The sequence below is a fragment of the Arachis hypogaea genome, chromosome 1 (genome assembly GCF_003086295.3).
Source record: "Arachis hypogaea cultivar Tifrunner chromosome 1, arahy.Tifrunner.gnm2.J5K5, whole genome shotgun sequence".
Taxonomy (NCBI): Eukaryota; Viridiplantae; Streptophyta; class Magnoliopsida; order Fabales; family Fabaceae; genus Arachis; species Arachis hypogaea.
This window is the reverse complement of record NC_092036.1, coordinates 5855684-5869643: the sequence shown is the minus strand read 5'-3', so window position 1 is coordinate 5869643 and position 13960 is coordinate 5855684. Positions and strand designations below refer to the sequence as shown.

General features: G+C 33.1%; 2 protein-coding genes across 5 annotated transcripts; one reads left to right on the top strand and one right to left on the bottom strand.

The window, feature by feature from the left end:
* Positions 1 to 136: 136 nt before the first annotated feature.
* LOC112792240 (peptidyl-prolyl cis-trans isomerase CYP19-4) lies at positions 137 to 3088 on the top strand. The gene is made up of 7 exons (XM_025835408.3): positions 137 to 307; positions 605 to 674; positions 1269 to 1316; positions 1408 to 1431; positions 1567 to 1749; positions 1865 to 1940; positions 2648 to 3088. The coding sequence occupies exons 1-7, from the start codon at positions 242 to 244 to the stop codon at positions 2784 to 2786; spliced, it is 606 nt and encodes a 201-aa protein (XP_025691193.1). The 5' UTR covers positions 137 to 241; the 3' UTR covers positions 2787 to 3088.
* Positions 3089 to 4916: 1828 nt separating this feature from the next.
* LOC112792217 (SMR domain-containing protein At5g58720) lies at positions 4917 to 12186 on the bottom strand. 4 transcript variants are annotated; one of them, XR_003197374.2, is made up of 11 exons: positions 11395 to 12186; positions 10878 to 10903; positions 10081 to 10191; positions 9866 to 9951; positions 8891 to 9120; positions 8558 to 8634; positions 8386 to 8442; positions 6305 to 6372; positions 6095 to 6211; positions 5916 to 5986; positions 4917 to 5383 (listed from the first exon to the last, which is right to left on the bottom strand). XR_003197374.2 is itself a non-coding variant. In XM_025835374.2 (11 exons), the coding sequence occupies exons 1-11, from the start codon at positions 11960 to 11962 to the stop codon at positions 5255 to 5257; spliced, it is 1530 nt and encodes a 509-aa protein (XP_025691159.1). In that variant the 5' UTR covers positions 11963 to 12186; the 3' UTR covers positions 4917 to 5254. The 4 variants fall into 4 exon arrangements, 2 of the variants coding, with proteins under 2 accessions (XP_025691159.1, XP_025691168.1); XM_025835374.2 differs by having other exon boundaries at positions 6095 to 6201; XR_003197376.3 differs by lacking the exon at positions 5916 to 5986.
* Between the last annotated feature and the right edge of the window lie 1774 nt (positions 12187 to 13960).

Here is a 13960-nt window from a genome sequence, read left to right as displayed (position 1 = left end):
TAGAGATAAAAATTAGAATTTCATGAAAAACTTTCAATTTAAACAGCAAAGAAGTCCGTTCTGATTTGCAACGTGTCGCACACCCATTGGTGCAGATGACAAACACAGGGTGCTACCATATAAAACGACAGCTCCCGCTGCGTATTATTCCCAACACCCAAACAGAAAACAGTCACTCTCGAAAGACGAAACATAGCAGCTGCGAAGCTGAGATCGTAGAAGAAACAGAAAGAAGCCTCAGATGGCGAAAACGACGTCGTTACTCCTTTGCTCTCTTCTCCTCTTTGGAACCCTAGCTCTAATCCAGGTTTCATCTCCCTCGATTTTCTATTACTTTCCTTTTTTCTTCGGATTTCTATTACTTTATTGGATCGTGGAATTGCTGAGTAATTGAGCTTTATATTCTAGATCGAACTTCATTTCAATTTTCTATGTGAACAAAGAAGTCACTATTATAAAACTATTTTAATTGGAAAATCAGTCCAAAAATAAAACGAAATGATAGAAATTAGAATCAGAAATAGTTTACCTTGCAATTATTTAGCTCAGGATTCGATTTTTCAAATCAGTAAATTTAATTTTATGATCAATGTCTGGGTTACAGGCGAAGAAGGATTTGAAAGAAGTCACACACAAGGTTTACTTTGATGTTGAGATTGACGGAGAGCCTGCAGGTTTTTTATTTTTTATTTTTGTTTTTGTTTTTGTTATATATGAAATTCTAAGGTAGCTTAAGAAACGATTCTCTTATTTATTATGATTTGAATAAAAAAGTATGATCATAAATCTTGTATTGTAATCTTCTCTGTTCTTTTCCTTTGATGCTACGATTCAAAGTCAAATAGTCAAATTAGGTGCAAGATGAAATTATCTTTTTGTCTGTGAATAATATGTTTTGGATTTCTGCCTACCATAGTTTTTACAACTCAAATTGAGTAATGCTCTTCCGGCTTTCACAATCATCACTTCACATGTTCATATTAATCAAATATCAAACTAAGTGGTTAAAATAACAGGGAAATTGTTGGATGAATACGTTTGGCATTTTGTTGATGTAGTGAATGTGTGTCGAAGTGCATCTTGACTTATTTGACTAATTAATGTATACATCTATAGCAATAATCAGAATCCTCAATCTATATTTCAAGGGACTTTTTATATGTAGATTGCAGTCATATAAGAAGTGTAATTGATAGATGCGGTTTGTGTTTCCCTGACTTTGGGTATCAACGTTTGACATATTGATGCTTTGATCATTGACTTCCCAGGTCGAATTGTAATGGGCCTTTTCGGAAAGACAGTTCCTAAGACAGCAGGTTTGGTCATTGAATTCTTCATCTTTTAATTTCGGTGTTTATCATCTTTAAAGTTAGCTGAAACTATGTTTTGAAATTTTTTTATTTGCAGAAAACTTTCGAGCTCTTTGCACAGGTGCGCTGTTTTTGCTGCTGTTGTGCATAGTTATTTAATCTCAGAATCAGAGAACCCGCTCTTTGTAATTCTTCTTGCATTGATTTGAAGAAATGATTGAGTAAAAAATTTAATATTTATGTTTAAATATATTAGGTGAGAAGGGAACTGGAAAAAGTGGAAAGCCTCTTCATTTCAAAGGTAGCTCATTCCACAGGATCATACCTAGCTTTATGATCCAGGGAGGTGACTTTACACATGGGAATGGAATGGGTGGAGAATCAATTTATGGAGAGAAGTTTGCTGACGAGAACTTTAAGCTAAAGCACACTGGACCAGGTTAAATCCTTTATCCTTTTCTTCCCTTTTATTATTTTCATGCTTTTTGATGACCAAAATTCATATGTGAATGTATAATGCAGTTAACATGTTTTGTTACTATCCTTGTGAACAGGACTTTTATCAATGGCAAACGCTGGTCCTGATACCAATGGTTCACAGTTCTTCATTACTACTGTTACAACTAGCTGGTAATTAATATCTAGCATCTATATTAAGAACTTATTATAGATGAAAACAGATAACTACTGCTTGCGGTCTGTTTTCCCTTAATTTTTTTAGTACATGTTCAATGGCATGAAATCACAAATTTTTTTGTGCCATAAACTAATGCGAATGGATGCTTTCCACCAATGACTAGTACACTTGTTTGAGCTATGCTGGGCCCACCTTGTCAATCAATGATGGAAATCTACACTCAATCCATTCAAGTGGATTTTTCAATGATCGATTCCCTTCTATGGTTATTCTATGATACACTCCTGCGTCAAAAAATATAGGTCACTTTTCACCAAAAAAATAAAATAAAATAAAACACACACACACACACACACACACACACACACACACACGTATTAAGAAATCACCAACTTCAAGTATATTTGAAGTGCTTAGACTGAACTACCTTGTATTTTCTCACCTTAAATTAAAAGCTTAGTGCGCACTTATTAGGAGCAGTTTAACTATGAATATAGTATAAGGGGAAGAAAGTTATTAACATCCTTGAACCATTCAAATGACTTATGTTGCTGGACAAAATTTTGGATTAAGAAATGACTTATATCATTTGACAAAGGGAGTATGAATGAGTTTCTTGTTTGTTTCATTAGTAATGCATGCTTCATTGCCATAAGACTGTAAGAAACAATACTAAATAACACATTGATCTATTTGATAGGTTGGATGGAAAGCATGTTGTTTTCGGAAAGGTGCTTTCTGGAATGGATGTTGTATACAAGATTGAAGCTGAAGGAAAACAAAGTGGCACTCCCAAGAGCAAGGTCACAATTGCTGACAGTGGTGAACTACCTCTATAAACAGCACTTCCAACACTTCTCAGTTCCCAAACCAGTGTTTTTTTATGGTAGTGTTCCTGTTTTCGTTTGCATTGTATACTGGACTTGTTATCTTTCCTAAGCATGTACTTAATTGTTAACTGTATCTTTTGTTATATTCAGTAGGACCAATCCTTTAATGCGAAGTATGTTGAGGTAAAAAATTAAATTAGGACCGCATAAATTTATGCTTTTGTACTATCACTGAATGGTTTTTTCTTATTTTGGCATCATCAATGAAGGACAAAAGATGGGAATGAATACTATCACTCTTATTTTAATAATGTTAAGTGTTTTTTTATATAAATTCATATAAATATACAATGTAAAAAAATTATGTATGGTTATATGTGGAGTGACATTATAAAAAAAGAACTGTGATAATATCATTTTTCTGGAATGATAATAGATAAATATAATGAGGAAATCGGTGTTTGTTTCTGGTTGCTGAGTTTTAGATCCTGCAGTTGTTCTAACAGATATAAATTCAGCTCAAAATTACTTCCTTCTTTTCATGTAGTATTCGGTGATATTCATATTCAATGCTTGGTTTGATAATTTCCCTTGAATTTGCACTTCACCTGCCACATACTGTCCAAATTTCTGTGTTGTTGAGTGACTTTTAAATGGTCGCGACCATTTTCTCCATTGATCTTTCTATTGTTATTTTTTGTCTTAAACATCATAACAGGGTCAAAAAGCCAAAATCAAGTTAGAGATATTAGTAAAGGTTTGAGCTCTGTTTATTTATATTTTCCCAAATGGCGGGTGTTAAACCCATTGAATTCGAAGGATGCTTGTCAAATGAAATGAAGAATCTCTGCTGATGTTAATTAAAGGGTTGTAATCCATAACTTTGCTCTAATACTTCATCTAGAACTTGTCAACTTTATTTTAAGGCACTCCTAGTCCTAAAGGGGGCTTCTTTTTCTAAGAAAATCAAATAAAGATTTATTTAAGTCAAATAAAATCGAAGAGGGAGCTTCATTTGTAGTTAGTGTAGAAACACAAAAAACATGGTAGGACAAAACGTTTGTTTGCAAATGTGCATATATAAAATTTTAGGTAAAAATTCACATGTAGTTGTCCTTATGCGAAGTTGATAGTCGAAAATCATTAGATAACAATTTAGTCAAATCTATCAAATTATTTAACGGTTCTTAATTATCAGCTTCATATGAAAACAACTGTACTTAAGTCTTCACCTTAATTTTCCATCTCTGAATTCACTGTGTGAGGACATGGTTTATTTGTTTTGCCCCAGTTAAATTTTGGTGCTGCCAATTTCGTCCTTGTCACAATTAAACAAACTCAACCCATTCTCCTCTGTTCTCATGCCCCTAAATCCTCATTGCCATACACCTTTGCCGTCGTCTCCATGCCCCTCTCCTTGCCACCACCACCTCCCTATTTCCCAAGACCACTAGTCCCCAGTTCTGGCACTCATGTCATTTCACTCTCCTTCCTACATCGATTTTGCTTTGTTGGTCATGCCTCAATCCTAGGGTTTTAATTTCTATCGCTCCTTTTCTTTAATGTGTTTTATGCTGGTTCAGTACTGGCAAATGTATGGATTTAATCTATGCATTTCTATTATGGTGGATGGTTTTGTTTATCTCAATGATAGTTGGTGGTAGCAATTGTTGGTTTGAGTTGATGGTAGTAATTGCCTCAATGGAGGTTTTTTTTATTTTAAAAATTTAGATCTTCTAAAATAAAATTAAAAAAATATTGGTAACGTAATAACGAGAAAAATTAATCACTATTGAATATATAACTCCTATTCCACTATCTTAATTTAAAAGTAATTAATCCCTCACCTTACATTTTATGGACTCTCTCACTTTAGAGGAGTCTAATAATTTTTTTTAATACTAAAATCTTAAAAATTGTTTTTCAAAGCCGAATAAACAAATCAATCTAAACAGCAATAATTTAAATCAGATTATATACTTCAAATCAAATTGACTTTTCTTTCAAAACCTCAATTTGATAAAAGCTGCACACCAAACACCCCTACCTAAGTGCAATGAACTTTTGTGACCAAATAAAAAAAAAAAGAAAAACGATGACATTGCATTTGATCTTAATGCAACAACCATAGCACAACTGTTCTAGAAACATGAGCATTAAACATTATCTTTGCATATTAATATGTACAGCAGTGATAGCATCTGAGGTCATTAGCCTACTCTGGGAATGTAATTCTGGCTCAACTTAGAATTTTAGAGCTACATGTCCTGCTTCATCATATAACACTAAACATGCCAAGAATCTCTATGCCCTCACAAACTATGGGACACCTAATAATAATAATGTACATGTCAATGCACATCTATAATTTACTTAATTTTTGTTTGCCAGTGTACTTACCTAATATTGGTACAAAGTAAAAGTTGACGATAAGCCTCTGGTTAAAAGCTTTAAAGCTTATGCAACCATGCTGAAAATTAATTGCTATCGCTATCACTGTCAGTGTCCAGAAAGCTAAACTCTCTCCAACCATTAAGTTTAATCAACAAAGTTCCACGGTTCTCTTCACACCATTCCATTCTCTCGTTGTGTAAAAGGTTTACAACCTGCATTAAGCAAAATTGATGAGGAAAAACTACATAGAAAGAGTTCCTGTCCCCCCAAAGAGACAATTTCTTTTCTTTATTGATGAACATAACTTTAGGTGGGTTTGGAATCAATCAGCCTACTAGGGGTAGAACATGCCTCCAGGCACAGTGGTTTTTGTCCCTCCAAATAGACAAAATAATCATTTGTTTCAAGGTTAAATTGAAAATCATAACTTGGGTATACAAGTTTAAGGGCACATTTGTTTAAGGTTACTTTGATGAAAGTGAGGTTTTTATCTTAAAAAAAATTACATAAGCTAATCATTTCATCTTTTATTTAAAAAAATATAAAAGGCTTTTAGATTCTTAGTATAAGATGAGATGAATTGCTCCCATGAAAAATGATTTTGTTAAAAATTACTCCTCCGTCCAAATAAGCTTAAACAAACACACCCAAAATGTTTCTCACAAGCTGCAACTGAGATGGTAAATTTAATCCGACATGTACCACTTTCTTTAAGATTGGATAGAAAAAGATGGACAAACATACTGATTGTTTCAGCTTCGACTTTCCAACACCATGCGATCCACACCCCGTGATAACCCTTAGTGTTTGTACAGCTTAACAAATAATAATTGAAAAAAGCATCAGGTAAAGAAAACAAATGCAATGCAAATGCAAATATAATTCAATAGAACATGCCATTTTAGTCCTTGGAAAATGCTTACATGGAACGTATGATCCAAACAGAAGGTGAAGTTTCAGCATTCTCATTGCCGGTTTCACGTGCTGCCCATGCAAATCAATAGTTATAACATTCTCTATACCCTTGTTTCTGCACATCACTAACAATAGCTTAATACAAGCAAGAACACATATAGGGCTAATGTGAAAAAAGAGGTGCTTTATGAATTTGCTATTTACAGAAGTCCACCCACCTAGCTATAAATATGTCATGGCTTGCCTTAGTATCTGCTTTCTGAGCTATTTTAGTTTGTTCTTTACCCTGATGAGATGAAGAAACAGTTAGCATTGTATCATAAGGTGATTCATACTATAAGGTTCCATTTGGTAATTGTTTTAGGGCAGAAATACAGAGAACCGGTGATATAAACCTATTTGTAAACGGAGACAAATACAAAAACAAGCAAAATATCTCTATTTTAAGAAAAACTGTCTAACTTACTATCCACACAAAAATTGCGGACAGTAGGGATAAAGATAGATATATCTTTTCTAGCTTGTCTCTATCTCCTGTTTATGTATTTCTGTCATAAGACACTTAAACACAGCCGAAGATCCCTGAAAGATAGAGGTAGTCTATACATAAACCATAACACAATACAGCAATCCATGGTCTAAGCAAACCATAACACATTGAAGAAAAGATGCTTAAATAAGTTTTTGGTTCTATAAAATTTAAAAGGTCTCTAATTAGTTTGTTCTGATAAGAGTTGACGAGATAGGTTAAATGCTGACCTGACGAGCTAAAACGTTGACGGACACGACATGTCACATCAGCATTTAACCAGTCACCTCAATACTTGATGGAACAAACTAATGATAGAGACTAAAATAGAGCTTTTAAGTTTTATTGGACCAAAACCAAAAGAAAAGAAATAGAGTGGTTTCTTCAGTAGCCCTTCAATTTAAGCGATTTAAAGCCCCTCTTATGTCACCCAATTACATTTAGATATAGTCATCGTTAAAATCTTTTTGTAACAATTCTTTTCAAAAATCTCAAAAAGAAACAAGAAAAGGGTCCTAAATGCCAAACATCAAGCCTACTTGATTATTCTTATTCCCAAACAGTGGACATTTCATTTTGCCACTAATTCTTCGTAACAAGAGCCTAAAACTTTTAAAATCATAACTATTTCAACTAAATTCACAAACCCAAATTTGCCAATCTCAGCAAGAACACTCACCAGCCATAACACCATCACCATCACAGCCTAAACCCACAAACCCTAATTTCCCATTCATTGCACCTTCAATAAAGGCCTCACAACCAGAACACCACCTAAACAAATTAGGTGCTTGATATATTATACAATTTAATTAACAGATTGGTTAACATCCAAATTTCATTCATCATTGAATGTCAAGATATGACTAAACCCTTCAAAATAATTAGAATGTCACAAAGTTTAGTTTTTCCCTTCTGCTGATTCAATATATTGAGACTGTTACCTTGTGTAGAAGACCCGAAAAAGCAAAAAAAAATCTAGATCAGGGTTCTAGCTGCAATGGTAATTCAGTGGAGATTGAGAATTTAATGGTTAAGGTTCTTGAGTTTAGTTTTTTTAAAGAGATCGAAGAGAAACATTGTAAAAAATTTTGTCGTATTGATATATAATTGTTCAAATGCACAATTAGTTACCACATTTTAAGATGTAATTGGGTTAACATAAGAAGAGTTTCAAACCTCCTTAATTGAAAGGATCAGAGGGTACCCAGAAAGAACCAAAAATACAAGTAAATCATTATCATTCGCATATCGAGCAAGCATGTTACAACTTTAAGGGCATAAAACAGTGGAAAAAGAAATATACAAAGGAGGCAAGGAAGCATCAGCGCAAAACATTTGAATAAAACCATCCTAGCAAGGCGGGTCAATATTTAGGAGAGGGGTTAAGGGTGTTGGGAAAGAATATAACAACCTAGGTGATTTCAATTTTCATTTCCCGCTATCGTTTTCAGAATTTTAAAAAGAAAAAAATTGATAACAGTAGAAACAATAATCTTGTTTTTTACATGTGTTCTCAGTTTTTTCCTTAACAAAATACTGGAAACAGAAATGACTAAAAATGATAACAAAAACCAAACAAGTTCTAAACTTATTGAATATATATCGATTATTGACCAGAATTAGCAGCCAAGGTTTGAGCTATATCAACAAAGATATAGCCTAAGAGAAGATGAAAAGATAATTAATTATAAACAACCATCACATAAATTGCATGCAAAACTAGTGTTATTATCACAACAAAAATCATCATCTACCCAAGGGACAAACCTGGTCAGAAAGATATGCAGCATATGATCGATCTCCTTTGGCATATGCTGTTGAAGCCTGCAAAAAATGTCACACCACCTTTCATGTTCTCATCCTCAAATCTCAATAATAACAGGCTTTTGGAGATCAGAAATTTAAATACATCAAAGTAAGAGGCAGTCTGAAAACTTACTTTCTGAAAATAAGATTTCACGGAATCCCAATGCTGCTTTGCACCTTCTCTAAACACATGATATTCAGCCCCTTTAGCTATATAGCAGGAAAATTAAGTAAATGATTTATTATGATATGACAGCATAACTAAAATTATCAAATTTAGACATTCGTTTGAGAAAGATAATACACAAGACTAAACAAACAGGAAGATATAACTAAAAGCAAACTGAATGTTAGTGAGATCAATAGAACCACAAGATATAATAAAATGGAACCACAAGGCACAAACCACTGGATAGTATATAAGAAGAGGCAATAGATGTAAGCATAAGTATTTCAAATTAAGTACCAAAAGTAGGTTGCTGAGATTCTGAAACATGTGGAGAAACATCAAACTCCGGTCCCAAAGACTGCATTTTCTTTACTACATTTCTCCAATTCATGGTGCCTTTGTCATGTTCAGAGCTTTTGGGAATGTTAAATAACGACTCCAACACCTTTTGAGGAAGTTCTGACTTTGTAATTCCTGGGCTAATATGAGGATTAGCTTTAGAACTAGTGAGGGCGTCCGCATAATTCCTAAAACCAAGAAACAACTATGCTGGTGGAGTTAGGTTCCAAATACTACGATCCTTTTATTAAAGACAGTTGATATTCAAACAAACAGGCCATGCAAAATTAAAAACTTCTATATTAATGTCATTTCTATGAAATCAAAAGCACGTATATGTTTAAATTTATTATGGCATGTATATCTGGTCAGAACTCATTTTACTACAGAGCCAAGCTAGAGCCTACAGCTAATAGTATAGCACAGGTTCAAGATTGAATGTGACAGTTTAATTTAATTATACAAGGTGTTGAGCTTAATACCATTTGGCTCATGTAGCTTGAATGGAACAATGACTAAGATGATTCTAATTGATTCCCACATTACTGAGGATTTCAACATGACAATATCCATTGATTTCTATGGAGTCACTTCTTTGAAACTTAAAGGATGCAAATGTTTATGTAAAATGCAATCTAAATATTTGGCACCAAAACATTCATGTTTCATAGACAAAATTCAATTTGTAACTTCTAATTCCACCATCCATAACTCTGATTTTTCCCGCAGAGATTGGTAGGGATAACACAATGATGACCAAAACAGTTAGATTTATTACATCCGTGACTATTAGAACCTTTATCAAGCAGTTTTCTTTTGGGGGATCCCCGGGTTAGGGGGGGGGAGATGAGAATGCAAATAGACAAATCCATAAGTTGTCGATAATGGTGGACTATGACTTGGTAGAAAAACAAATACATCAATATAATTTACCTGTTAAAAGATCCCAGAGACCAAAAATTATCAGAAACTTCACTTTCTGATGAAAGAGATGTGCACTCTGATCTCCTATCTATCAACTGTGACAAAATTTGTTAATGAATGAATGAATACAATGTACCATAAGGTAGGATACACAGTGAACAAGTTAGAAAACGATATTCTTAAAGGTATAATTCCAGTAAATAAAGTCGTATATTGTCACTCACATTGTCCTTGTGGCCAACAAGGAACCTCATGTCATAAATATTGTCATTGTCATTGTCATTCCTCGGTTGCTCATTCATGGATGCAGTTAAATCAAGCAATACATCCAATGCCTAGAAAATCATTTAAACAGTAAGTAATATAAAAACAAACATAAAATTTTATTGATTATTATAGCACTCCAAAAATTAATAAATAGATGCAAAAGAAGTTACCGCAACTTCAGTGCTATCCATTTGAATTAAATGTGTTGATGAAAATAGAAGTATAATATGAACAGATACACCAAATAACTAATTGAAACTGAATATTTCTCGCTCAATCCAGCATCCAATGCAAGAATAAACAATAAAAAGGAGAGAATTAAAACAGAAATATCGCATCTATATGTTCATACGGATTCTCCTTTAATCTGAGATAATAAGCAGAGTCAAGATTTTAATATGAATAAGAAAAAAAGTAATTTAAAATTTGAGTTCCTCTACAACCCCCAATTTGGTGGAATATAACATAGGATGAAGAGTGGTTTCAGGGTTGATCAAACCCTTCTATACCTCTGATCCGTTGCTGCTTTAAGAACCAAAAACAAAAAACAGAAAAACAAAACAAGAGTTTGCCTCTAAACCCTGCCCATCCCCCTCAAAATGGAACTTGCAAGCATGATATAGATAAATAGGAGATATAATCCCTCAAAGAATCAGGGACAACCATCGTGGTCTAAATATGTGCACACTTACCATGAAAAAACAGCAAACGAGAATGATTTTAAATGAAGTCCAATTTCAGATTGTCATCGTACCTTTTCAATATCATATCCACATTGACCTGCAAGCCGGGAAAACGCTACAAGGTCAAGAGTTAAATATACAACAGCATAAACAATAATCAGCAACAAAAAGAGGTAACCCCAACAAAAAAACACCAACAACAAACAATGATAAAATAGATGAAAATTTAGATACAACCGTTAAAGTTACAATATTGAAACCAAAATTTATAACGTTTCACTGACAGAAGCAGCTACACAATCATGGAGCTACAAAGATAGCTATTAAATACTAAAAACAAAATCTTTTGGATCCATTTCGGAACATTCAACATCAACTACATATAGAGGAATGCATAAGATTTGATAATAGCAAAATAAGAAACGGAATGAGTTCCCCAAAATTGTTTATATGTTCCTCTCTCCACCATAACCCACTAACAAAAACAGACCAAACCAATGCATTTTTCTAGTATCTTAACAAACAAAGAAAAAGAAAATAAATAAGCTGAAAATAAAAAATCACAAATAAATAAAACAATGTACTCACAGAAAACATCCCTAACAACACCTAAGTTAAGGTCAGAATCATTTCCAAGCATTGAACAAAGGAACTGTTCTGCCTTGTCCTTATCAACAACACCGTTATTTTCAAACCCTTTGTTCTTATTCTTGTTCCTCCTCACATATTCCTTCCCTATAACCGTCGAAACCGTTCCAGTAGCAGCAATCACCTTCTTCTTCTGTCTACTATTTCCCTTGAAGCACCCCACATCTTCACCATAACCTACATCCACAAAACCTTCGGAGGAACCCGAAGTTGAACCCAAATCGGAAACACCGCCACCGCCACCGGAGGACGAAGACGAAGTTGATGAAGAGCACACCGAAGAAGGATCATACACCAAACCCTTCTTCCTTAAGATCTCCGAAGCCCTTTCGGGATCTTCCTCCATGGATGATAAATTGAAAGAGTTAACGAGATCGTCCAAAACGGTGATCTGGTTGCCCTCTGGTTGTTGTGGCTGTTCCTCTTCTTCGGATTGAAGAGGTTCCTTCTTCTTCTCGTCGAGCTTCTTCGGCGAAGATTTCTTCTTCCTCCTCCTCGTGTTCTTCATGGGAGAAAAACAGATCTGGTGAGAAGCGAAAGGAGGAAGAAGGTTTTAGAAGAAGCTGAAAGGATTCAGGAGGGAGCTGAGATTTTGATGAACAAACGGTTGATTGTTTTCAATGGAGACTTTTGTTGGTTCGGCTTTGAAGAGAGAGAATCTGAGCTTTGAAACCAAATACCAATAATTACTGGAAGAAAAATAAATAAATAATTGGCATGCATTAATGGGCTAAAAATTTTAGATATGGAAGTATAATAAATAATATATCTTAGCATTGTAATTTTTTGTGTTTTTTAAAATTGTGGGAGGTATACAAATCAAAAATTTTGAGATAAAAAATCGGACGGTCTTATCTATATTTTTTAAAAATTGGACGATCTTTGTACTCTCTAAATTAAATCATCTCACATTTTAAAAAAGTACCAAAATAAATTATAATTCAAAAAAATAACATTATTAATCTAATATTAAAAATAAAAATGTTGCATTAATTAATTAGTAGGGGGCTAATTGTGTTTAATATTAGGGGTTGTTTGAGTGCTATTTTCGAAAAATATTTTTTAAATGATATTTTTTAAAAGATTTTTTATAAAAGTAAAAGTAATTTTATGTTTGAATATCTCATGTAAAAATATCTTTTTATTTATTAATTATGTTTAGATAAAATAAAATAAAAATACTAATTTATTTATTTATTATGTGAAAAAAAAAATTTAAATAAAAAAGATCTTTTAAAAATAGATGTAAATTGTAGTTTCTTAAAAAAATTTTCTAATACTTTTATTTTTATTATTAAAAATTTGTCAAATATATTTTAAAATAAAAAAAATTTTTTTCATGAAAAAATATCTTTCCTTATTAATTTAATATCTATCGTTGTGATATAACCGTGTGTTTTTCTGATATCTTGAAGACATGAAAAAAATAAACATTGTGAACGATTTATAAAAGACAATGAAAAATCTTAATAATGTGAACAATGGTTTGGATATTTAACCCAATACATATAAAAAAACAAAAAATATTCTACAAATTACTTAAATCAAAAAGTCTATTCAATTATTTTAAAAAAAATAACCATTTCAAACCCTAATTTACTAAAACATTTCACTTCAACATCCTCTGCTTTTCCAACCGGTTGTCGCCCCATTTTTATCAATAATTATCCCACTCTACCGTTACTGATTTGCTTGCCACACGTCGTTTCTGGCGTTGTTCACCTATAGTGAAAATAACCATCCACTTAAAGATAAAAATAATCATCTGCATATCTAATGAATTGAATATCTAACATATTTTAATTGTATATAACTAACCAAATTTAATCAAAATAATCATTTACGTAATAATTAAAATAACAATCTGTATACCTACTAAAATGTTCATTCTAAACTGGCTATTAAAATAGTTTCACTGCACCACGACTATAGTTGATGAAGTGATAATGGAATTAAATTAAACTAATGAATAAATGGTATGTATATAGTAAGATCTAATAATCAATATCCAAAGTAGTTAAATAATTCTATTGTTGGAATTTATGGTGAAACATAATTTTGAAAGATTAGGGATGACGAAAGCAATACTATTGTGAAGCATAATGCTCAAATTACGAAAGAAACTAACATATTTAGATCCGAATAATAAGAAGAGCGTGGTGGTGTCATTGGTGAGAAGAAGGTTGAAGGAATGGAAGAAAGCAAAGTCGGTTCGAAAGAGAGGCGCGAAAACAGCGGCAGCAACGTTAGGCTGAGTGTCGGAGGGCGAGGCGCGTCGGCTGACCGACGGAGGTGAGGGTGGTGTCGGTTGGAGGATGCGGCAGTATCGATTTGGCCGGCGAAAAATTCAGTCGCAAGTTGAAGACCGGAAAAGATGACGGCAAGTTTTGGAGGTGTACTGGTTTAAATGCTAATCTTAATTTTTCAAATTTTAAAATTTGAAATTAAATAATTAATTAATAATCTAATTTTTAAGAGAAAGTACAGGGAGCCAATAGAATATTTT

Coding starts and splice junctions, on each gene's coding strand:
- LOC112792217 (XM_025835374.2), bottom strand. CDS start 11,962: ATGAAGAACACGAGGAGGAGGAAGAAGAAATCTTCGCCGAAGAAGCTC. Junction 9,952..10,080: donor TTGTTGGCCACAAGGACAAT/GTGAGTGACAAT, acceptor ATTTTGTCACAG/TTGATAGATAGGAGATCAGA. Junction 8,443..8,557: donor TGAAATCTTATTTTCAGAAA/GTAAGTTTTCAG, acceptor CATTTTTTGCAG/GCTTCAACAGCATATGCCAA.
- LOC112792240 (XM_025835408.3), top strand. CDS start 242: ATGGCGAAAACGACGTCGTTACTCCTTTGCTCTCTTCTCCTCTTTGGA. Junction 1,750..1,864: donor GCTAAAGCACACTGGACCAG/GTTAAATCCTTT, acceptor CCTTGTGAACAG/GACTTTTATCAATGGCAAAC. Junction 1,941..2,647: donor ACTACTGTTACAACTAGCTG/GTAATTAATATC, acceptor TCTATTTGATAG/GTTGGATGGAAAGCATGTTG.